General features: G+C 34.0%; 2 protein-coding genes across 2 annotated transcripts in view; one reads left to right on the forward strand and one right to left on the reverse strand.

The window, feature by feature from the left end:
- Nucleotides 1-179: 179 nt before the first annotated feature.
- LOC106099478 (pro-cathepsin H-like) lies at nucleotides 180-3,472 on the reverse strand. The gene is made up of 5 exons (XM_013278036.1): nucleotides 3,304-3,472; nucleotides 2,457-2,580; nucleotides 1,888-2,069; nucleotides 730-843; nucleotides 180-313 (listed from the first exon to the last, which is right to left on the reverse strand). Exons 1-5 carry the CDS (start codon nucleotides 3,470-3,472, stop codon nucleotides 180-182), a joined length of 723 nt encoding a protein of 240 aa, XP_013133490.1.
- Nucleotides 3,473-5,852: 2,380 nt separating this feature from the next.
- The window catches only part of LOC106099624 (RNA pseudouridylate synthase domain-containing protein 2-like), a 220,197-nt gene continuing 199,111 nt past the window's right edge, over nucleotides 5,853-26,938 (forward strand). The window contains exon 1 of the mRNA XM_013278217.1: nucleotides 5,853-6,362. Within this exon, the coding sequence (XP_013133671.1) occupies nucleotides 6,009-6,362 (354 nt within the window). The 5' untranslated portion in view covers nucleotides 5,853-6,008. The remainder of the gene's footprint in view (nucleotides 6,363-26,938) is intronic.

Raw genomic sequence — 26,938 nt, forward strand, 5'->3', positions numbered from 1 at the left:
TGGTTGGGTCAACTCCGGTTTTAACCATTACAAGTTGCAATAGCGACATCTATTATCAAAGTTTAATAAAATAATTAAGTAAAATAACATTATACATTTCAAACGATTTATTTATTTTCACACATTTCTATATAATATAATATCAGATTGGAATATTTTCATACATATATCATATTACCTCATTCGACTTCAGCTACAGCAGTATAATTTAAAAGAGAACAAGCATTTACGCCTCTAATTAGCTTCAGGTATCCGTTAGCTCCCCAATGAACGTTATAAGAGTTCTTTATCATCCAATATGGCGTTCCGTTCTCTGTAATGACACACTTGTTAAGATCAACTCTTCCATACTTATATTTCTAGCCGTGGTCGCCCATCTTTTCCTCGTTCTTCAAAGTCTTTCAGATATCCTTTGATCTATTTTTCCAAATTGTGTCTTCTGTTAATATCTAACTAACATCATATAACCAGCTTTTAGACCAAGAACAAAACTACCGATTCAAACCGAGTATACGTCTCACATGGTTCCTGTTTCTTCATATCCTTGCCATTGATAACTGATGTAAAATATACCTTATTCACTAAGTGATAATGTACATTTCTAATTGGATTCTTTTTGAATCGGTTATGTAGTTTAAGCCCGTATTCAATGCAAACAATCATTCTTCTTTGTAATATTAGTATAGACAATAAAACAGTTGGTTTTAAAACTAAATATAAAATACATACCAACACCATAACCTACGATGAGCATAGCGTGGTTGGGTTTCTTTCCTTTCGGACAACCTTTACCGTCGTACATTTGACCTCTGTACGAGCTAAACTCTTTGTTCGCGTAGAACCCTGACAAAAGTAACTGGCTTAAGGAAACACTTTAAACTAACGGGTATAATACAAAATGTTCATGCATGTTACTGTAATAATGTTAACATTAAATTTTAGGTAATATAATAAAGAAACGTTTTATTTTTATTATTATTGAAATATTAAACTCGCCTTAATCTGCCTCCTGATCATCTCCACCTCCTTATTTTCTACACCTACTCCTATTATTCTACTTATCATCAACTTGCCTTTATCCCTTACGGAGGGTCGTCACAGTATGTGCTGCTCTTCCATACATCTCTATCAGCCGTCATATCTGAATCCACTCCCTTCTTAAGCATATCTTCTTCCACACAATGCATCCATACTTTCTTCGGTTTTCCTCTTCCTCTGTAGCCATCCACATTCTTCTATTCATTCTTAATACTTATTATTAACACTCCAATTATTTTACTCCTTTTTGGATTTATCTATTAATCTGATTTCCGCCATCTCAGTCGTCACTCCCTTTTTGATCACCATTCACGCAATCCATTCGTCTCTTTCTACCTCTACCTCTATCGGTTTACCTCCACACATAGCTTAAGTTCTCTTGTCATATGCGATTCTTCTTTCTGTAAATCTGGTGACTTAGGGCTTGTTCCACAATTCTTGTAAATTGTCAGATAATTCAACGTAAAAAGTATGTGATGGAAATAACGGATTTTGGTACTCAATCTGACAGTGACGTCACTTTTAAGCTATCTGAGCCTATATCAGCCAGTGGTGGGACAGGCCATCTTTTCTGTCTCAGACAAATCCCTTAACTGCATTACATACATTTTGACAACGTGCAATTACGGTATCAGACAGTAGATTCAAGCTTTAAACGGTTGGCAAAATATTTTTTTAATAAAAATATTGGTAGATTTTTGTTAATTTACTAAAATTTCCATTAACCATTCCAACTAAGCTCTAGGCTTGTGCTAGGATATGGTTCACAATAGTCGAATGGCGGGATTCGAACCCTAGACCGCTATTGGTGCTTTGAATTGATTACTATTTTCAAATATGTGAACTTACCAGTCGAAACAGGACCTGTCTGATAAACCAAATCCTTGAGTTTTTCCTCGTCATCCACTGTCACGGTGCGCCCACCCTTAACTCGCACTGCTACTTTGTTCTTTTGAAACGAACATTTATTTTGACTTGGCTTGTATGGATAATCCCTTTCCAACATAAAACCACCCATTTTAGCTGCGGCACTAAAATGAAAACATAAAAGGATATGTTTAAAGGAGTTAATTCAGATCTTACGGCTGATAGAGATGTAAGGAAGAACATGTAACAGTATGTAGTATGCCGACCCTGCGGGACAAGAGCAAGGTTGATAATGACTAAAATGACAGATAAATTGGCCGTAAGAAACGAAAGCTTACCAGAGAATGTAAATACGCTTTACTATTGTAGAGAAATTCCAATAAAATAAAATTAAAATGTATTCTTTGATACGAGTATATCAAGGGGCAAACTACAAGGGATAAAAAACGGCGGCCTAATTTTAGTACCTTTCGTTTGCCACCCTTTTCTTAAGAGGAAAGGATGGTAAGAAACAAATACTTTAAAATAAATGAATGCCTGATTTTTCTTACTTAAGTCCCCTATCTGGAGCATTGCCTGTGCAACCTCCGCTTTGATCCCAGCAGTCAATCAGCTGCTTTTCTGACAAAGAAAGCAATTCCGAATGTTTTATAGCATACTGGCCTTCTGCAGCACCTGGACGATAAATACAAAGAGATATTAAACCTCCTATCTTCTCATCTACTAGCATTTCTATGTATATCTATACTAATGTAATAAAGCGTAAATACAATAATTTGTAGTATAGGACATCAGCAATTACATCACAACATATATTTAAATATTTTCTTTAATAAGATGCCCTACACTTTGACATATTATAGGGCTATCTGAACTAATATATAAAGAGATACTGGATTTTTCGAAAAATCTTACAAAGTTACGTTATTAGTTAGAAACATAATCCATGTTTTTATTACATTTTAATTTCCCATTTATTTCAAAGAACCTGTTTTTTATAACGAGCAAGCGGCCAATGAATCCACCAAAATGGCGAAGCAGCCGCTGCCCATAGACATCCGCGATCGCAGATGCGTTGCCTACCCTTATCCGACGGAGGAGGAGACACACATAAAGAGGATTTTGCCCCTGCTTATGCATCTCCTCCACCGTCAAATCCACTTCCCGTTCCTATCCTCTGCTTATAAGAAAAGGGTGGTAAAGAGAAATGGAGCCAAATTAGGCCTCCGGCATCACACTGATCAGACGAAACACGGAATTGCTTCCATTTCACGTCTGTCTTCTGTGTGGTCGTGGTATTACACCGGGCGTGCCGGCCCATTTGTGTTAAAGCGGACACTACCACTGTCAAAAAATCCTAAAATAATATGAAAACAGTCATAAAATTAATATACAAACCTGTAGAACTAAACGCCCAACAAGCACCGCAACCTTGTTGATCTTTGACATCAGTCACAACATTTTTGTCTCGCCAGTCAAATTCTTCTGGTGCCTCAATATTATCTAAAAGAGTGTCAACATCTACTGGCGTGTCATCACTATCCGATCTTCTTCCACTAACAGCCATCCCAGTATACTGAGATATAAATTCCTCATGAGTTAAATCAACGAATTTTGTGATACCATACACGGCGGAGCTACTTTTTTTGTTCCTTTCATTTATATCTTCCAGGTTTTTAACGAAGATTTCATATCGATAATTATATTCTTCTCGTTCATATTGTTTGTTATATTTCTCAACGAATTCAGCGAACAGTTGTCTAGAGTTTTCTATATCGTAAACAACGCTGCTCGGTTCGACAAATTCTTTTCCTAAACGATCGATTCCGATCGCGCCAACTACAATAATGAAAATTGAAATCGTTAAAAGTTTTAACATTTTAAATATCTACGTACTTTTCAACTAAATTGTAATGTTCAGTTCTTATAATTGTTGACTTATATACTAAATTTTATTTACAGAATTTCTGCATGTTATGATAAAATTCCATTTCTATTCGTATTTCCAGATGTTATACATTCTTATAGATAAAACTTTAGTATATCATAAATGTCTTTTGATATCACTTGATTTATTACTTTTTCTGTTGATGTCATAACAACTAGAAATAGTTTTTTCAAGGTTATAAGTTGTGTTTCAACTTTTAAACAAAACAGTAGACGATCACCATACGCACTAAAAAGGGGTAAACTGCGTAGGGGTTTTTGTACAATATTATAATGTAAGTAATATCAATTAGGGTTGTAACGGAACTCCGCTTCCGCATCCGCAAGTGCGGAACTTCCGCATCCGCTTCTGTTATATTTTTATGCGGAGTTATAACGGAGGTTAGTTTTCGTCGTATCGTTTATGCGGCCCGCGTGTGGGTGATATGTCAACTAACTATAATTGTTATACATTATATTTTCATAATAAACTGTATCTTGTAATTACGTACCAATCTGTATTTTGAATTAACGTACTTTTAGTTTTTATTTATTTAATAAATCGCAATTAATATGTTATTGTTGACCTCCGCTTCCGCTTCCGTTTACCTCCGCTTTTGCAGAGGTGAAGCCCTTCGCCTCCGCATCCGCATCCGCTTCCGTTAAAATGGCCTCCGTTACAACCCTAATATTAATAACAACATTGTTTTGTCTTTTTTATGTTTTGACAATTGAGATAATTCATTCATGGGGTCTCCATCTAATAATCTAGGCTAGGTCAAAACGGTTACCAATAATGTCGTCTTATTTAAGGAAGTTTGCATATATTTTAAAGTTTACTACCTTATAGCTAGATTGACCCTCTTAACTGCTCATAGAAACGCCTTTGCATTCTAGATTAACAGTTTTAAGGTTTACAATCATCTACAGCGGTATTACAGCTTTTTACATTTAGTAAAAACAAACGAATGTTGATAGAGAAAATATGAGAAACTCGATTTTTGTCAACCCTATCTGTTGTACAAATTTAAATTTGTAAGGGGAATGGACCCATGATGTCTTTGTAAACAATTTATTTAAATGTAAAGGTGCCCTTAGGTGCTGAACTTACCAAAATATTTTTTTAATGTTATCTCTTCATCGTGTAGGTTGATTCTATTGCCTGTGGTCTATGGACGTAGAAGCCATCGTCTATCCAAGAACCAGGATTTAGGAGTTTACTAGATTCTTAGACATTTCCTTTGAGATGCTTATTTATTTATTAAAACACAAAAAGTTTTGTTATGAGTGCTGATACCATCTAAAAACGTTCTTTAAAATGTTTGCTTCGATTCGTACTGCTAACGCCATCTATGTTAGTTTTGGGTCAAAAGTTCACAAATTCTTCACTGTTGATGACGCTGATAATGTTACATGTGTTTGTAATAAGATTTAGCTTTTCATTATAACTTTAAATTAATATTAACGTTTTACAATGAATCATTATTTGTAATAAGGTGCCAGTCGTAAAAGTGTAGCTAATAAATAAAGTAATAAAACAAATTGAACCTTTAAAAATTATTTAGCAGAAGTTATAAGCAAGCAATATAGATGGCGCTGTTACACATTTAAACAGAAACTAACAGAAAAATGCCTAAGATGTAAAGAATTATTTCAAATACTTTTTAAAAAGTAAAAAAAATTAAAAACGTAAAAGAAAAAAGGACCATGATATATAGCACATCCCAAGGGATAATAGCAGCACTACAAACTGTCAATGTCACTATCAACGACAACACGAGTTCTGTCAGCTGATTGGAAGAAGCGGCATTATAACCTTAAAACGTTTTGTCTTGCATTTAATAACATAAACTATACAGCAAGAATAACGGATACTGTGTTAAATTCTCTTAATTAAGTTGCAGTGTTTTACAAGTTCATTATTATTTGTTCTCCTAATCGAGGGTTGTGATTCTTGTCTTTGCCAGTTTGTGTTAACGGAGTTCGAAATTTTGCGTTATAAATATCAGTTAATTGATATAATTTTATTGAAAACCGATTCCATTGCTAGTTTCAGAAATATCGTTAAAGTATAATTTAGCTTTAAAGCTCTGTAGAAGCATAAACGCGATTGGTTGCTTTTGTTTACTTACAAGTGTTTATAACCTCACTTAAATAAATATTTATTTTTCGTACGTATGATTAGACACATCTGTACGAAATTGCAAACAAACGTTAGAATAGTTGATACTAAAATATCTCGTAACATTAAAAAAATGGCGGGTTCTATTTCGAAAGTTGAGTGCGACACAGTAATGGCGGGTGAGGAAGTGCCATCGAAAAAACTTAAATTAACTGATGATGGTCCTTTGAAACGAACTGTCGCGACTATGTGTGGTGCTTGGCGACCAGAAGAAGAGGATGGTGGACTCATTTTAGTGTTTAGAGATCGTAAACCCTGTTTAAGTCCAGATCCTGAGAAGGAATGTGATTATCCTGAGAATATTGAAGATTTTTGGCTGGCCACCTTCCAAAGCGACGATGATAATCAGGTTAGATAATTGTTATTTTTTAAGGTAGATATTACAATAAGAAAACTTTTGAAAAATTGGTTTACGTTTTATAATGTTATTCCAATCAGCGCCATCTGTTGTTGACTGCTTAAAATTAAAAGTAATAACTGTACAAGTTTTATTAGTTCTTAAATCAACCTATAGATGGCGCTTTGTCAAAATCAAATAAATAATCTTCATTGTTCGTAAATTAATTTTTAATATCAACCAATTCGTTTGTTTTTGTAACATGAACATTTTTTAAAACATCACTCCAAGACATACTTTTAAAGATAACATTGTTTTGCTATATAGATTGCCTTAGGATATTAGAAAACACTGCTTCTATTAACGTTTGGTTAATCAAAGGCAGCCGCAAATCGTGCCGGCGGCCTGCGTAATGGTGGCGTTGGAAATAATTAAGTCCGCCAACCCTCATTAATATCGCGCCACACTTATTTAAAATCGTTTCAATACTGAAGTCGGCCCGTTAATTAAATAGCGGAAAGGTGGGTAACCGTCACTATGAAATTAGGTACGTATTTCAGATTTCAGGTTACGAGATAGGGTATCATTTCAAATTGTTATCTAAATTATTAAGAATTAACCTGTTGCTCTTCATCATCATCATCACGAGCTCACTATATGTGCCCACTGAGGGGCTCACAGCCTACCCCAAATTAGGGATGACTAGGCCATAGTCAACGAACCAAAGGCAATAGTGTTACTCGCGACTTCGAAAAAAATACAAAACATAGCCTATGTTATTCACTAATAACGTAGCTTTTTAGTGGTGATTTTTTTTAAATCAGCCCAGTTTTTACGTGAATGAAATATAAACGTAAATAAAAAAAATCTTTTCTCTTTATAATAGTATACCAATATGTTTAACTAGTTTAATTTCGTTCCAGTATTCGGCTGTCAGTGTTATTTGAGTGGTGTTGGATTACAAGATATCGTAATTAACTAATTAGTGCGACACAGACAGTTGTGTTGAACATTGTTGATTAATATATCGTTCGATGTAATGGAAATGTAGGACAAATCTACATTATAAGTATACAGTTTCCTTTAATTAAATCTATCATTACCTAAATGTATTTTTTTTTATAACATAAGATGGCAAACGAGCAAGCGGCCATCTGAATCCGCCAAAATGGCGAAGCGACCGCTGCCCATAGACATCTGCAATTGCAGATGCGTCGCCTACCCTTATCCGACGGAGGAGGAGACGCACATAAGGAGGATATTTCCTCTTCCTATGCATCTCCTCCATCGTCAAATCCACTTCCTCTTCCCATCCTCTTATAAGAAAAGGGTGGTGAAGAGAAAGGGACTTAAATTAGGCCTCCGGCACCACACTCATCAGACGAAACACGGAATTCCTTCCATTTCACGCCTGTCTTCTGTGTGGTCGTGGTATTACACCGGGCGTGCCGGTCCATTCGTGCTAAGATGTTAAAGCGGGCACTACCACTGTTATTGATTTAGAATAGTTTTAGAAATAACAGAGTTGTATATTTACTATATATTAAATACAAAACGAGGCGTTTAATTTTACTTAATTAGCCTGTTGGTCGCGACTTTGGCTCCGTTTATTAAAAAAAACAATAATAAAAATAGCATATGTTACTCATTGATAACGTAGCTTTTCAATAGTGAAAGAATTTTTAAAATCGGCCCAGTAGTTTTTGAATTATTTCAATACATACAAAAATCCATAAATATTAATCTTTCCCCTTTATAATATTAATACAGACGAGTAAATAATATAATATTTGTCGCTACGGTCTCCTTAAATAACCGTTAATGACTTATGCTCGGTTGCTGTTGTGTTGTTTGTTCCTTTCGGATTAGAAAAACAACTGTGAGTAGCCTATGTTTTTTCTAGACTATTCTCTACCTCTATGTCAAATTTCATCGAGATCCGTTCTGCCGTTTAGGCTACAAACTCTAACAATCATCCATCCATCTAAACTTTCGTATTTATGATTTTAGTACGAAAGTATGGAGTATGGTTAGTATGATTATTTTATACAACTTTCATTTTTATTTCAAGTTGAAAGCATCACTCCATAACACCTGAATATTTTTATACCCATAGTTAACGTAAAAGCTCTTTGTGCCCAGTGTACCGTCATGTAAGGTTGTGACGTCAAGTCGGCGCCTTGCTTCACGCAATCGAGCAACGTTAATGAGATGTTGACGAGGTACTTGTACAGACCCACCAAATGCTCTCGCTCTTAGATTTCATCAGACAAAAAAAGATTTAAAACGAATAGACCTTTTAACACATAAATGAATATGTTTTCAATTAAAAAACCCGACTTGAAAACTAATAAAAAAGATCTAAGAATAAATAGGAATACACAGACAGTGGCAAGCGACTTTGTTTACTATATGTATAGAGGTTGTCTAAGGCCTTTAACTTAGCTGGAATACTTGGTTGGAGAAATGTGACAGTGGTAGAGCCCACTTTAACAACTTCGTACGAATGCGCCGGTTCGCCCGATGGAATACCACCACCACACAGAAGACGGCGTAAAGTGGGAGCGATTCCGTGTTTTGTCTGATGAGTATGCGTGCCGGTGGCCTAATTTTAGTCCCTTTCCCTTTTCATCTATTTATTGTAAGGAAAGAGTGGGAATGGAAAGCGGCTTAACGGCGGCGGAGACGCATCGGAAGGGGAATTGTCTTCTTTATGTGTGTCTGTCTGTGCGTCTCCTCCACCGTCGATTAAGGGTAGGCAACGTATCTGCAATTGCGGATGTCTATGGGCAGAGGTCGCTTCGCCATTTTGTCAATATCTGTATGTTTTCTTTATACGTAATAAACTCGACACAATTATAAAGGGAATTTTTGAAATTAAATTCTGTTCATTTGCATGCACTATAAATGGTTTGGAGTTACGGGTTCTAGTTTATCTAGATATACGTTGCATCTGATTGTTTCTGTCGGAACGTGACTGGCAACTTGTATCAGCTAACAGAATGTACAATTGTAGCCCGGTATCTCATTTTACGTTGCGTTTGCTTCAATTAAAACTTGTGTTAGGATTTTCGTGTTTGCTGTTGCCATGTTATAGTTACATTACTGTTTATTTATTTGTATTTTTAATGTTCATAAATAGTTAAATTAGTTGATGGTTCTATTCGCAAGTTCCTAATATAAATAATTTTATTCAAGTGAGAATTGCTTGGGATTTTCAGACTCGTTGGTTTAATGGAGTATTGCTCGACCCCCTCGAGTGCTCAACGCTCACCGCTCATACTCAACTAATAAATATTTCAATTGGATTTACAGTCCTGTAAATTGCTACTTTATTTGTAACGAGCTGTTGCCCGCGACTTCGTCCGCGTGGTATTACAAAACATACGAACTATATAAATTACAAAAAGTTACGTATCCCTCGGGAACCGGACATTTCTCGGGGATGAAGCTTTTCCCATGTATACTCCAGACTTTGTTTTACATCTGTGCCAAATTTAAATAAGATATGTTGAACCATTGCAGAATGATCGAGTAAACATTAAAAAACTAAATTAATGAATCCCACGGGAACCGTAACTATTCCCGGGATAAAAAGTAGCCTATGTGTTCTTCCAGACTATGCTCTAAACTTGTGCCAAATTTCATAGAGATCCGTTCAGCCGTTTAGGCTACAAACGCTAACAAACATCCATCCATCCATCCATCCATCCATACTTTCGCATTTATAATATTAGTAAGAAGTAAGATAATATTAGTAAGATAGACATGTCTATATAACTGAAGTTCTATATATCCAAATATCTGAATAAAACATAGCGAACCCTTTTGATCTGTTTGTAAATAAGTTTTTAAATTAAAAACTCCGAGCACTGGTCAGGCGGCCATCTTGTGAAACTGTCAGTTACTAACGAACAATACAATAGTACAGTAATTACGAACGAAATTGTATATACTTGTATCTCATGATCGGAAAACATAGAGTATACCAGGAGCATCGCCAAGAAAGTCTTCAAGTCGTCAGTCTTAATGTTGGTTGGAAGAAACGACTCGAACAATAGACATGACGTCACAGCGTGTCAAACTTCTGTAACACATTTAAATTAATGTTACTCTCAAGGAAGTTATCGAATTACACGGATGCGTTCAGCTAGGATGTGTGTCTGAGAATAGATCATACTAGGTGTTAGTTTAGCTGTTCCCTTTCTACCGCTTTCTATTAGAAACAAAGTGTATAAATTATTCAAACATTAGATTCCGCCCTCGAGTCCATCTGTGTGGAATTAAAAAAAAAACAAAAGTGAGTAGCCTTAGTGTTGTCCTAGACTATTGTATATATCTCATCCGAATTTCATTAAAATCCGTTCAGCCGTTTCATCCATCTAAACTTTCGCATTTATAATATTAGTGTGATTACGTCGTTATAATACAGTACTTTAATACTAGTGTACTTAGTTGTTTTATAACATTAGGTCGATTGTCTTCAAGTAAGTACTTTATGACACAGTTTTTTGTCGTGAAATAGAGATGCTTAATGACAGTGTATAAATCCCCAGGACTCCGTCCGTGTGGAATTAAATAAAAACTTAGTAGCCTATGTGTTCTTCCAGACTATTCTACATCTGTGCTAAATTTCATCGAGATTCGTTCAGTTTAGACTACAAATTCTAACAAACATCTATCTAAACTTTCGCATTTATAATATTAGTAGGTAAATAGTATTTAAATGAAAGAGATTTTTTTATTTCCTAACCAATGATTTAGATTGAATTCAAGGATTTTTGTAGAAGAAAATATCGTTGAAAACGGTAATTTTATTAAAATTTAATTCTCTCGCGGCTTACCACTTCCCGTATCACCTGTGAATTTTAATATGAAGCGAGTTCTGGATGCCGTAGGGGGGGGGGGGGTTAGGGAGTTCGTGTTCAAACATCATTTCATATTACGATAGCTTTATATCCGAGAATGGTTTTTGAACTTTGCATAAATGTTATTTGATTCGGAACGTATTCATTTATTTTAAACGTACTTTATTGAATACGTTTCTTTGTTCTATTATTACCAAGCTTCAGTTTAATGTAGTACCGTCAACTTTTCTGGCTTTTTACATTTTATTTATTAATCTTACTAGTTTTCGCCCGCGACTCTGTCCGTGTGGAATTAAAAAAAAAAAAACAGAAGTGATAAGCCTATGTTCCAGGCTATCTTTTACATCTACACCAAATTTAAGTGAAATCCGTTCAGCCGTTTTGGCTACAAACTCTAACAAACATCCATCCATCCATCTAAACTTTCATATTTATGATATTAGTATGACTGGATCACATAAAATGATTGTTGTTCTCTTAATACTTAAATTACTTATCCATTTAAATAATAAATTATTTCTAATAGCTGTATTTTAGTTATAATATCCGTTTTAGTTAATTCTATCTCAACATTTAGTTTGTTAGTGAATGATTCACCAGTCGACTAACCACTAATCATATTTTGCGTCACAACACTATATACATTAGTGGGTAATGTCCCATTGCGAGGTACAATTTCACTGACGCTTAAGGTGTTATTCCACTACGACTGATTGTAATAAATTGTACCCATCTGTGTGATGTCTACGAACGCTATTAAATAGAGCGTTATTGTTTAGATTACATCGTTAATAATGTTACGTGTACTTTACTGTAGTGATGTGCTTAGTTACATTATACTAGTACATAGCGACTACAATAGACTTATTGGTATATAGCGAGAAACTGGCAAGTTGTAAAGCCACTGTTGTTCATGTAATTGTGGATGTGTTGTCTACCTAAAAGGTATATAATTAGAGGATATTATCCCTTCTTTGCCTAATCTGTTTCTCCTTTCATTTCCCTATAAAGAAATAGTGTGAAGGGAACGTGGACTAAAGGCCTACGGTATAGTCTGTTTTTTATTGACTACAATCTCGTTTAATGTTGTGGTAATGCCAAAAGACGTCTAAATTATCGCACAACTTTTTAGTATCGCGTTGATTACTATGAGCTTATAAGGAGGTGAGCACAACTTGATATTTAGTTGTGCAACTAAACAGTTGAATTGTCTGCGAAACAATCGACAGTCGCATAACAGTTGTGTTACTTTAGTAAAAGATTCTGCGCCCGCTCTTAAAGTACCTGCATTATGCTGTTTCTGAAGTAATAAAAATCATTGTTTATCTGTAATACATTTGCTGTTGTATTTAGCATAGTTGTGTATTTATTATTCACGTTTAGTTCCAACTAGAGCGTTGTAATATGTGATATTCCTAAACCGGATTAGTCACAGCTTAACAGATTGAACGTAAATCTTCTTGCAGATAAATTAACGGCTTTGCATGTTGATTGTTTTAAAACTAGCTTTCGCCTATGACTCCGTCCGCGTGGAATTAAAAATGTAAGTAGCCTATGTGTTCTTCGAGACTATCCTCTATATCCATGCCAAATTTTATCGAGATCCGTTCAGCAGTTTAGGCTACAAATTCTAACATCATTTGTAATATTAGATTCTACGGCTATAAAGTAATTTCCAAAAGGCTACATTTTATTCTTTTTAATATGAAGAGTTCGTTTTGCAGAAGAATACCGAAGTGGTTTTCTTAATTAGGAGTCAGTGTGTATAAAAAAAGTTATTTGAAATGTAATTTTGATAGTGGCATATGTCATTTACAGTGTACACTAGTCCTGTAGATTGAAGTTTGCAATAACGAAGCGGTGATGCGAAATATTCGGAAAATGGTTTCCAGGAATATCTACGTATTTCCTGCAGTCAGTCGCTGCAAGAATATAACGTAACATCACTGAATATGTACCTATTTGGATTTTAAAATACGATATGATTTTGCGAGTTAATTTGTAAATTGTATGATCGGGTAAGAATGAGCGAGAGTCCAAGGGATCGCGATATTTTTCTCGCTGGTAGGTTTTTCACTGATTCTATTCTATCGCTTTTGAAGATTGTTCATTGGAGCTGGACATAAACTCTCGCTTATAGAGGTGTCTTGCTTATCCAGTTCACGCGAATGCTGGTTCGAACTCGAGAGTTTTTAAAATCGGCCCAGTAGTTTTTGAGTTATTTCAATATATACAAAAATATAAATCTCTAATAGTATTAGAATACATTATAGGTTCCTTTACTCTCAGAACGGCAGCACAATTTTTGCTATTGTTCAATAAATTAATATTTTTAAGATTAGAAAGCTATATTTGTGTCTCGTCAAAGATTGTATATTCTATGAACAGATTTTCTTTACATATGCGCCAATTTTATTAAACTGCATATTCTCCCGTTCTAAAATATTTCTCGGCAGCCTTTTAAAATGTGAGCGTGACAAGAAATTCATTTAAATATAGCCTTCGCCGGATGGGTATTCACGTAGACAAATATTGACGAACGTACAATAAAAACCACATTATGTTTTCATGAAAACTTTACAAAGTATCTTTTGTTCGCGAATGTACATTTTAGAATTGAAACAATTTAGTTTTGAGTTTCATTGGCTTATAAATAGATAACTGTATTGTGTTTGACCTTTTTATGCGTTTGCATTAAGATATTACTTAAATTAGGTTTTAAAGAACTAGCTGTTCCTGTGCGGCTTCATACGCATAAGATTATAAAACTTTATTGTTTACATTTGTCAAATTCTCAATTGCACATGTCAATATTACCGTTACCATAATAACCTTGCTTTCTTAATATTGGCAGCTTGTAGTTTATGGTTTCTTTCCCACGTGAAGGTTATTTCCAGTTTATATAGTTAATTTTAATAGAGTGAAAATATATAACTTAAAGCGTGTCGTAAGTGTAGGATTTTTTTTGTTAATAAATGAATTATTTAAAAATATGCGGTGATTGCTGACATCCTACGCCACAGTAGTGTGTGTTTACGTTTTATTATATTAGTATAGGTATAAATAATACATCTTTCTACAGAAACATTTAAAGAGCTTATCGTAAAGTACACTAGCAAATCTTATACAATTTTTTGTCGATAACGATACGGATAATTTCTCGTAACTCGTATTCGTGATAGATCTAATATTCGTTTCGAAATAACCTCCTATAAACTTTGCCAAGTATCAAGACATGCGGTCGTTGTATAACTTCAAATATCGAGACACGTATTAGTAATTGTTTCATCCCTTCAGGAGCTGATCTGTCGTCCGTACAAACAATACGTGACCGAAGCGCGGTCATGCTTCTTCAGATGTCGCATGGTATTGTGTTTACACTTATTTACCGTTCACATCACAATTTCTTTTCTAAGGAAATCTTTATACTAAAGTACCGTTGTTTACTTTTGTTAGTAACAATTTTGTGTAATATTAAATAAATGTTATACGGTTGAATTCTGAAAAGACACACTTTGATTTAAAATTAATGTTAAAATTTTAAATTTGGTCTTTTTTATTTGACACGCTTTTACATTTTGTAATATCGTTTCAGTATTCTACCATAAAATTGTACATTTTAGTTAGGGCTGATAATAAAATTGACAACAAATATAGTAATGAATAAAGGACTTCCTCATTTTTTAAGTCGGTTTAAAATGTAACTCAAAATAAAATCAATATTTCCCATAGAATAAATTTAAAAATGCAATTTTGAATTTTCCGTTTTTCATTTCAGACCAAAAAACAGAAACAATTGTACAGTTAAATTTATATGCCATTGTGCAGTTTTGATGTGAAATTTAGAATAAAATGTCTGGGACATTTTTTTACTATAGTGTGTATGAACGTTGGTAGCGGTTAATAGTTTCCCAAATGGAGCCATTCCGCTAAGTGGTCTGACATTTAACTATAACAGTGTATCGAGCCGATAAAACGACGTTCAAAATGTAATTTACTTATAGTTCTTTGTATCAAAACTTAATAAACGACGAAAATTCTATTCATTTTAATATGAAGCGATTTTCCGATACTATTAGCTGCTTTAGCAGAATTATGCTGTTTGGACAATTAGTACAGTAAAAGCCGATATCAAATGGTTGGGAAAAAGCATTGATAAATGGTTGAAGAATTGTTTTATAACATTATAATTTATTGTAATTAAAAAGTGTCTTACGTTTCGAAAACAATCGGAAATAAATTGAATTCTTACAGAGCATGTAAAAGCATATTAAGGAGACAGGAAAGTAATGTCGTTTCTGTGCATTTATTTGCTTATCTTTTATTAGCTCATAGTGTATTTCGAAAGTGTGCAGTCTTTTTAGGGTTATTATCACTTGTTTACTTCCAAATAATTTAATATAAAATTGCCAACCAAACACGTTCTGCGCCACAACAATGCCAGACAGATCCGGCTTAGAAGTTAATATCAAAAAAGCGACATTACTTTCCGGTCTCCCTATTATATGTATGTGTATTTTACTGTTAAAATGAGTCGTGAAATCTAACATAATTTTCTAAGTCCACAACTTTCAGTCGATACTAATTTTACGATAATAACGTCGAAGGTCTCGCCGTCGCTAATAGCGTACAGGAAATAAATTGCATGACGTCATTATGCAAAGTTCACGAATAATGACGTCATATATGTTATAAGAAATAGAGCAGCTATTTAATAACTGGTTAACTTGATCAAACTTTGCTTTTTATTACTTTATTAGCAACTAGACTTTGTAATTTTCCTAACCGTTAATATTCTACCTATTATACCTGTCTTTTAGTTATTTTTTACTTTGTGAAATCACATGTTGATACAATTAAAAAAAAAACTAAATGAACTGTAGATATGCCGAGAAATCCTTTGCTGTCTTTAAGTTGCCTGAAAAGATTTAATTGCCGAACGTTCTCGATATAACTGGTATCTGGTATTATAATAAAGCGTAAACACACACTTCTTTGTTGCCTAAGATATCAGCAATTACAGCATATTTTTGAAATAAAAAACCCTACACTTACGTCACGCTTTAGATTATATATTTTCACGCTATTAAACTTAGTGGGTAAATATTTTGGATAAAAACCCTAATTGGGAAATAGACCATAAGTTGCTGCCAACATCAAGGAAGCAAGGTTGTCATCATGTCATATCATTTTGACGTTTGCAATTGATAATTAGACAAATGTAAACGATAAAATAAAATTTTCATAATTCCATGCGGATGAAGACGCACGGGAACAGCTAGTTATAGAATATAGATTAAATTTCCTAAGTTAAGAAGAAATAAATAGGCATCCAATTACATTGTTTCTCAACCGTACATTCGAAGTTTGCCAACAACTGAGCGAAACATTACTCTTGTCCATTATTCAGCCAGTTTCAAAGAATGTTTTGCAGAATTAATTCACTTTTTCATATCTTTCTGATGGAAACTTTAACACTTAATGTTATGAAGTAGTTTATTCCTTTTAATTATTTACTTCATAGAAGTTTTATTCGTGTATACTACCATCATAAAAAAGTTTTTGTTTTTGAAACTTACAAAAAATGTTTTACTAAAGACGATTATACTTAAATTATTCATATAAAATAATTAAGGCATTTACTAGAAATGTATTTTATTGCCCTAATGTATTTTCGTCTACAAAACCGACAGATATTTCGTCATGTACTCGTACAGATTTAATTTTGCGTCGACGCCTTCGCCGCGCTGGCCCAGATGCACTCAATTAAGACAGTGTCTGGCTTATATTTTAATATTTTAACACGCTACGAAAACGTCATAATATTACACCCTTAATTAAAAGAAAATTTATATTGTAGGTAGATAGGTAACTTATTCATCTTGAACAAACCACATTGTGTTTACAGTTACTGTAACTTGAATTTAGAGTTGGAGAAATTAGCATTTACAATTACCTTCAAGTTACAGTCAGAGAAATAAATGTTCTTTAACGTAATGATCAATATCAAACATAGCTGTTCCCGTGCGACTATATCCGCATGAAATTATGAACATTTTATTTTATTGTTTACATTTGTCAAATCACAAATGTCAAAATTACATAACAACCTTGCTTACTTGATGTTGGCAGAAACTTATGGTTTCTTTCCCACATTAGGATTTTTATCCAAAATATTTATCCCTAAGTTTAATGGCGTTAAAATATATAGTCTAAAGCGTGACGCAAGTGTAGGGCTTTTTATTAAAAAAAGAATTATTCAAAAATATGATGTAATTGCTGACATCTTAGGCAACAAAGAAGTGTGTGTTTACGCTTTATTATAATAGTATAGATAGATTTATTATGTTAGGAGTAATGGTCATTATATCACAGTACAAATGAAACAAAATTTGAAATCATTTTGAATTATTACTGCATGCGATCTCTATATGAGGCCAATTGTAACCACGAAATGTGTAATTGCAATTTATTAGGTCGCATATATTGCGAAATAGGCTGTATTCAAATTGGCGCAATATTATTAATATATGTTCAATTCTATTTCAATATGACAGTAACCAGAACCGAAACCAAAGACATGATTGTAATAAGTTTGATTTTCAGTAACCCATTTAGAGGTTAAACTCTGGGCAAAACATCAACGCTTTGGTTCAGTGTGCTACATGCTTTATACATATGTCATGCAGAGCTAATGATGTTATTTGCGCTTTTATGTCTGTCTTTGTACAATCACCGCTCCCTTGTTTGTAATATTATCCTCTAAATAAGCTGTATTCAACTGTAACTATTCATTCCGTAGACGGTGAAGCGTGTATCAAAATACTAACATAAAACATTGTACACGTTAATAATTGCATATTTGAGCATCGCATCATATGTGGATGTCTATGGGCAGCGGTCATTTCGCTGTCACGGCGAAGTTATCCGCTACATAGTTTTCCTTTAAAAAAAAAAACATGTCAACTAATTTTTATAGGAGAATCTGTGATCATTTTGTCATTTTGTGACATTAGGGTAGGAATACACATGCCAGAAAAACTGAGTAGTAGCTGGTAGCCAGCTTCTGTTTCAAATGTTCACGAGATCTTATGAGACGAGTTAGGGCAGAGCTTTGCCCCTCGGACGCTTGAGCCTGGATGTAAGTGTGCTACTGGCATGTGTATTCCCGCCTTTACGGCAGTGGAAACTGATACTGCTAACCGTGACACTGTTAGCTGTAACTTGTTTCTTTGATGTGATATTCGCTTCATTAAGTTGGTCAAATTCGAGTCGAGGTAAGCGGATTACAAAGGCTTGCTCTTTGACGTGAAACTGAATCCGTTAGTGTTTCTTACGGCTTCAAACATTTGCTTTATAAAAGGAAATGTTTTATTAAGATTTAGAGTTTGGATTATAACATGATCCTACCAGCTAAAGTTTATATACGAGTATATTAATAATCAAGAAGGGAGTGATGACTGAGATGATGATAGAATGCTTTGGAGGACGAAAACCCGGTGCGCCGACCTTACGGGAGTAGGATAAGGCAGGGGAGATGATGATACGAGTATATTAATAAATATTTATTAATATTATCGTACTTTGCAACTTTTTTAAAATGTAATTACTTTAATTTCCCTATAATTATTCATGCGAAATAATTATTATACAAATTGTTTTCACGTGAAATAATTTATCTTCGCAGAATTAAATTTCCAATAAAATAATTAAATCGGTGAGTAGTAATCATTTTGGAAACTGCTATGATAACACTGTTATATTTTTTATCGTTAACAACTCGTATTTTAAAAATAATTAACAGCGCGTAGCTTTTGTTTCTTTTTAAATGAATATTGTACAACTAGCTGTTCCCGTGCGGCTTCACCCGCATGAAATTATGAAAACTTTATTTTATTGTTTACATTCGTCAAATTATCAATTACAAATTTCAAAATGACATGACAACCTTGCTTCCTTTATGTTGGCAGCAACTTATGGTCTCTTTCCCACATTGGGGTTTTTATCCAAAATATTTAACCCCTAAGTTTAATGGGGTGAAAATATATAGCCTAAAGCGTAAAGCAAGTGTAGGGCTTTTTACTAAAAAAATAATTATTCAAAAATATGCTGTAATTGCTGACATCTTAGGCAACAAAGATGTGTGTGTTTACGTTTATTATAATAGTATAGATAGATAACATTTTTTTCCTATTGAAATATGTATAACTCTGTATTTTGCATGTTAATTGTTTCGGAATACGTTTCAAAGATTTCGTTAGATGTCTCTCATAGAGTTTGTATACTAATTTCTATTGAAGGTAGTTTCACACGAGGGTAGGACAGTTAGGCAGAGGCAGATAGTTCGGTATTTCTATTGTTTTCAAGCACACTTACACAAAACAACATTGCTCCCGTAGATCAGTTGACACTCGATTAGCGATGTCACTTTTAGAATTGTTTAAATGTGTCATAACGTATAAATACGTGATAAATCCTTTGTTATCACTTTTTCACCCCCAAACATATTTGGCTAGATTATTGAACTAATAGAATGCTTCTTTGTCTAGGGTGCTAAACTGTCCGCCTGTAAAACTAACACAAGAGGGCTTGTTACGAGATTACAAGGTCCTCACCCTCTTCACCCCTCCGCAGTCGCCCTGTTGCCGTGACGCCGCGTTAATCTCAAGCTGATTGCGACAAGCAATTTGTTTCTTCGTAAACGTTGTCGCGACTGGTATTGTGAGAAAATCGAGACATAATTAAATGCTAAGGAACTTTCAACAAACGTTTTCACAAGAGTGTTACAAATAGAAGCTTTGTTTAATACCAAGTATTTAAGTAAGGGTTTAATTGCCTTTTTGTATTGTTAAATTTGTTACATGTTACAGTTATAAATTATGTTATAAAATTGGTTACAACCGGTTACAACAGTCTGTCCTCGGAGGTATTTACAAACCAGTAGAAATTAGGGTCTTTAAAGAAAGGGCCTACCATTACCTCAAAGGCTGGCAATGCATCTGTAGTTCCCATGGTATGCGGATGTCCATGGACGTCGTTAACCACTTCTATTTTAACTCGTTTGCTCCTTTTTCTTAAAAAAAAACCTTGAACACGAAAGTTAGGATAAGAGAAATGGCAATCAGAGCTGCGGGAACACCAAGATGATAGACTACGCCAATAGACATTTGAAATACAAGAGTAATTAGTACCAATTTAATTTAAACTTAAAACATTTCTTCGTAACATGTTTCGGGGCACGTTTCGTGTCTTGTTTCGCATTAACACGTTTAGTTTCACGGAACACAACCTCGTTTGTCTTCATTCCATCGTCTTCTCGTGAATCGTGTCGTCGCATTTGATACGTGAATTAATCTCGTGTGTAGCTTTACGATATCTGTGTACACTATCCATGAATGCTGTACTGTTTAATTCAGGGACGACTATGTGTTTTATGATATGACAACCCTACGTGTAAAAATAACTTTAGCAGGGTTGTCACGTTTGATTACAGCATTTTAAATAATTACGTAACAGAATTTATTTAACATCTCTTTTTAGTCACAAAGTTGATCGTCATCTGTTTCTCATGTTTAGAAAAGAACGGCTTCAATTTTAATCTCGTCCTTCGCATTTCAAGTTAGCATGCATGAAGTTTCGGCAGCTTTGTAAAATGCTAATGAGGAAGCGGGCCTGAAAAGAAATGCCGTAACCTAATTAACAGCACCGCGAATTAAGTAGCTACGGAAAAAGGTATAAAAGGTAACGTCGGCACAATCTCCATACATGTTTAACGGCATGGATTAAAATATGTGACCTTTTTTCAGTATGTATGGTAATTCTTAACTAGACCTTTGAGCTTTTTATGAAGTATTGTTACTCTTTTGTTTGTTTTACATTTTTTATTGAATTCTTTTTCAATTCGCCTCCGGTGATAATTAGAAATTTTATAAATTGATTATAATTTTACGGTGAACTTTTTCAAAAGCATACGTGATGTCCACTAACCGGATTAGTTGCAGCTTTAAGGCTTTAATGTAAATTCTCTGACAATGCCAGAGCTTTGCATACCGTCAACCGTGATATGCTAAGCTTATTTTAGTTAGCTTCACTTTACTGAGCTAGTTATGAAATTAATTTTATATGGAATTTTCGTCATTATTTGTAACACATTTTTGTCGTAAAAGTTATGCGTGTATAAGATTAGTTAACGAAATGATATCCTCAAAACAATATAAAGGTGTAAATGCGAAAGTTTAGATGGATGGATGTTTGTTAGAGTTTGTAGAGTAAACGTCTTAACGGATTCCGATGAAATTAGGTATAGATGTAGAGGACAGTCTGGAACATAGGTTACTCACTTTTTTTAATTCTACGCTAACGGAGTCGCGGGCGAAATCAATAAACCAGTATTTAAGTAAAAGTTAAAGTGTATGGCTTATCATCTTTCCGTGGACCGTGATCAGATTATTATAGTGTGATACAATTTAAAAATATATCTGTCGGAGTCAACAAGCGGTTTGTAAATGTGTAGCAATTAATTCCATAGGTAGATTATATACACGCTAACGATTTTCCATTGTAAGCGTGCGTATTTCGGAGATAATGTAATAACAATCGCGTAACATTAGAAACACTATCCTTAGTTAACCACCATCTTAATTGATAAATTCACAACATAATCTAATCGAATTGCAAACATTTACAGAGATTAACCAATTGATATAATAATAACAAAACGCATCATTCCGCCATTTAAAGACAACTGTCATCTGTCATTCGATCGCCGCTTGACATCTATCATGCATGATGCACATTCAGCCAGTACTCAAAATTATTAGTTGCCAGTAACTTTAATCGTTCAAAAAGTATCAATTTCGCCCCGTTATATCTATGAATAGTTATTACTATTATTCATTTATAAAAACACCTGTAATTTACGCTATATTTTTTTAATAAGAATAAGTTTATTTCAATAATTGTTATGAGGCAGTTAGCATAAATTTAATATCTCCACAACGACGCGAGTGCGCTATTCACTAAATGCTAAAGTGGTTTGCGGCAAACGCACTTCGCAATTAATTTATTATATGTGCTGAAATCTATTTTGTGGTGTAACTTGTGCAATTGGATGTTATATTTTAATTTATAAATTACCATAATTATATTAAAATTATCATTTTTAGGTTGATTTAATAACATGTTATGTTAAAATTCGTTAACAGAAGTGCTTTCATTTAAAAAATGTTACCTATTTAGACAGTGAAAACCTATGGTCTATAAAATTTTATGTGGTTTTGTAATTCTTATTCTAATCTAATTTTTCTTCTTCAGATAATAAATAAGATGGGAAGTGTAAATGGTTTTTAATTGTTTTGAAGTTTATGCCAGAGTTAAGTTCTCATATATGGTTTTACAATTCGATATAAACTCGATAAAAAATCATTTCTATATTCCCTCAATGCATTGCATATTTCCAGCTGCAATATACTGAGTCTTTTCAAATGCAGGCGTGACAAGAAATTCATTAAAATATCTCGACGTATTCATAAGGATTTACGTGAGAAAATATTGGCACTTGAAGTGCTTTTTAAAAGGAAAAAAATGTTACAGTGAAATGTTTGCAATGATGTTATCAAAGGGTCTCGAATGTTCATAAGAATGTTTTTGTAACGTGCATCTACCGAAAGTAAAATCTCATATAAATATCGATGTCATTACGAATACATTCTCGCAACTGTTACGCATATATTCGTAATAGTCCCTTTGGTATTTAGTTTGTCCTTTAAACTAGTGTTCTCTTTAGTCTATTATCTAATGACAAAACAAAAGCAGTTCACTATGTGACATAAGTTTCCGGACAGTCCGTTACTTGCTGTCTACGTCCAGTAAATTAGCATATATAGTCAACCTTCTATCTTGTAGACGATTTGTTCACGCTACGATGTCTAGTTCGTCTATGGTTGTAATCTTACACCAAATTCTTCATTATAATGAAATATACATACTTGTTAAGTTTTATGTTCATCAACGTCTGTTACTAACATATCCCGTGACATAATTGAAACTAAATAGTCGTTCGTAGCGGAGTAACGGAGTACATTAAACTGCGTGCTTTGTGCGTTTAACGACCGAACAGTTTGTGTCGTCGCAAATTTATCACCCGTGAAGTACGCTGAGTACATTTCATGCAGCGATTGTATGTTTAGTGCTGGTACACCTTTGACTATACTATACAAACTGTTTAGTAGCTTTGATTCCTATGCTCACAGTACTCGATTTTTAGTTGTGCAACTAAACAGTTGAATTGGCTGCGAGACAATCGACAATCGCACAACAGTTATGCGTTTGTTTAGTCAAATGTTTGCGCTCTTACAAGACGCCTTTAGTTAATAATGGTTTGTACAGCATTTGGAAAGAAGAACAAATGAATGTTGATTTATTTAAGAGTTATACTACTTTTGGTCCCGTTATTCGTTATTTTAGTAGACTCAACGCGTCATGGACATGTTATGCGACGAGACGATGGGTCATAAACCAGAAAGTATTAAGAATGAATATGGATGGCTACAAAGGAAGAGGAAGATCGAAGAAAGTATGGATGGATTGTGTGAAAGAGGATGTGCTTAAGAAAGGCGTGGATTCAGATATGACGGCTGATAGAGATGTATGAAAGAGCTGCACGTACTGTGCCGACCATAAGGGATAAGGGTAAGTTGATGATGATGATCACGTCATCTTATGTTTATTAACCACTTATAAATCCTTTTAAATAATGTAATACGATACAGTTTTACGACATGTCGTTTGTTAAAACATCATCGTAATGCCATTAATCGAAATTACCCGATGCATTAAGAGCATATATTAATTGAAATCGATGTTTGGGATCTGAAAGCACTTGATTGATGCGTTATATTCCGGATACGAATAATGGTAATTAAATAAAATATACATTGGTTAAGAGTTCTTGTTTGTGGCATAATTTTATTCCGGCCTTTTAAATAATATGTTGTTACAATTGTTTTATTATCTGTTTTTTCTACACGTGTAAGATGTACCTATTCGTTTTCTTCCCATCTTATCTTACTTATATAAACGTGAAAGTTTGGGTGGATGGATGGATGTTAGAGTTTGTAGCCTAAACTACTGAACGGATCTCGATGAAATTTGGTATAGACGTAGAAGACAGTCTGGAAGAACACATAGGTTACTTAATTTGTTTTTTTTTTAATCCCACGTGGACAGAGTCGCGGGCGATCGCTAACATTTCATAACTTTACAAATAGTCTAGTCTAGAAAGAGATGGATGGATTGCGTGAAAGGTGACATGATCAAGAAGGGAGTGATGACTGAGATGACGGATGATAGAGTTATTTGGAGGACGAAAACCCGGTGCGCCGACCCTACGGGAGTAGGATAAGGCAGGGGAGATGATGATGACAATGCTTGTTTTATTTCTTACAATGAATTTACAATAGCGTTGTTTTAAAATCTCAGCACAAAAAGACTTAAGGGAGGGTGTTTTTGTATTGTACTATACGGTTAATCCTTTTTGGCGTTCGCGGGAAAATCTGTCGTGTCTTAGACGTAATCCTGATTTGAAGAGATTCGTGTTGATACTGAACTTAATCCAAATAGACGTCTCTTTAAGCTTGAAATCTTGTATTAAATATACTTACAATGTTGGTGAGAACAATACTACATTGGAAATTTATGTCAACTAAATACTATTTGTAAGCTTAAATAATTAAAAAAAAGTAATTGATGGCTTCATAGTTTAGATAAATCAATTCTATAAAAATTGAAAAACTGATATTTAAGTATTTAAATATGGAATAATATTATGTTACTGAATAAAGAGTTAGTAAAGATTTTATTAGTAACATTGTTCCGTAACAGCTTTTACTATAAATAGTATTGGACCAAATAGAGCCGTTACGCTAAGTGGTCCGACATTTAATGGTAGCAACGTAGTGTAGGGCCGATAAAACGGCATTCAAAATGTAATTCCCTTGTAAATTCTTGACCTTTATGCTCCTTATTTATACAACTAGCCACGTGCAAGTTAAAGACTTGATCGCTTCCTGATAACCGTACTAAGTAAGAACAGTATTAACTTATTAAAACTTATGTCAGATATTTTAAAACTAACACTGGGTTTCTGAATTTTCATTTGTTTTATATTTAATTAGTGATTCATTAGCGTTATTTTGACCTATGTTTCAACGGAGGAAAACTCAAGTAACGTAGTTCGGAAACACATTTCATGATTTTATCGAACCAAAAACAGCCATAAACCGAACCAGAAACCGGTCATAAGTTGATGACATAATGTGAGTTTAGTCGTCTTACGGTGACTACTGAAACGCTATTTAAATATGTAACAGCGTTTTAAGTTAAAGCCACGCTTTAACTTTAGATTCCAATTTTGATGTTTGTCAGAATGTACGTAGTGCTTAAGAACCCAATTTCAAATTCGTTTCAATATTTGGCCGTATGTGTGTTCACTTCTCTTAATATAATAATCTTATTTAGAGTTTAAACTCTGAGGTTATAGACCACATATAGGCAAAGCTATATAATTTAGGTTAAAAATGCAGTTACAAGTGTAAAAAGGAAGTAATTTATGTTACAATTTTTTCCATGTATTTAAAAGACCTGTACTTATCTTTTCTACCTTTCTAATGGGAACATGTCTCGATGTTTGTTTTGGTTGACAGTGTTACGTGTCCCCATCTATCGCTGAAACTAAAAAGTAAAAAAAGTACTGCAGCTTTTAGTACTATACGAAAAGCTCTCGCTTCTATCATTTTAAGTCAACTATGTTTGTTCTATGGTTTTGACCTTTTTGCATAAAGTCTGTGTTTTCTATCAAATTGTATTATTTTACTAGTAATTAAAAAAAATTATATCATAAACCCATCTTTAAAAAATATAAATTATTAAGTTACAATATTAACCTAAAGTAAAAAAAAAGTAATTTATTTATATGGATGCCATTTAAAATTATCAGCACAGTATTTCCAAAATAGCAATGAACTTAATGTTAAAGTACTTATTTGTGTTATGTTAGTCTGCAATATCGATAAGTCGCCTAATAGACCAATTGCATTGCATATTTAAGGCGTTACGACTTCTACTTACCATTGGCTTAATTGACCCTAATGCTTAGCTGTAACGATTATGTATTTAATCTATACAGATTTAATCAAGAGGAAATATTTGTATTTTTTTATGAATCGAAATAGTTTAAAAACTACGTGGCCTATTTCAAAATTTCTTTCACCATAAAAAAACTAACGTTGCTTTTTAATGGTGAAAGATTAAAAGTAACTAAGAATTACCAGTAACTATGATATATCAGTGAGTAATATAGACTATGTTTTTTTTAATTTTAAGGCGAAGTCGCGAGTTTGCTAATGACGATTTTCCTTCAGGTTTTACAGTTTAACAGTGATTGTGCCCGCTTTACCATCTTAGCACTGCAGGGCCGGCACGTCAGAAGACAGGCGTGAAATGGAAGCAATTCCGTGTTTCGTCTGATGAGTGTGGTGCCGGAGGCCTAATTTAAGTCCCTTACTCCTTACCACCCTTTTCTCATAAGGAGACGATGGGAAGGGGAAGTGGATTTGACAGTGGAGATGCATAGGAAAGGGAAATATCCTCTTTATGTGCGTCTCCTCCTCCGTCGGATAAGCGTAGGCAACGCATCTGCAATTGCGGATGTCTATGGGCAGC

This window comes from Papilio polytes, unplaced genomic scaffold (assembly GCF_000836215.1).
Source record: "Papilio polytes unplaced genomic scaffold, Ppol_1.0 DF824102.1, whole genome shotgun sequence".
In the NCBI taxonomy this organism is placed as follows: Eukaryota; Metazoa; Arthropoda; class Insecta; order Lepidoptera; family Papilionidae; genus Papilio; species Papilio polytes.

Excerpts from the sequence above, each read along its gene's own strand:
- LOC106099478 (XM_013278036.1), bottom strand. The coding sequence starts at position 3,472 with ATGGCTGTTAGTGGAAGAAGATCGGATAGTGATGACACGCCAGTAGAT. Across the intron at positions 844-1,887 it reads GACAGGTCCTGTTTCGACTG|GGTTCTACGCGAACAAAGAG; the intron begins GTAAGTTCACAT and ends TACTTTTGTCAG. Across the intron at positions 314-729 it reads CATCGTAGGTTATGGTGTTG|AGAACGGAACGCCATATTGG; the intron begins GTATGTATTTTA and ends GTGTCATTACAG.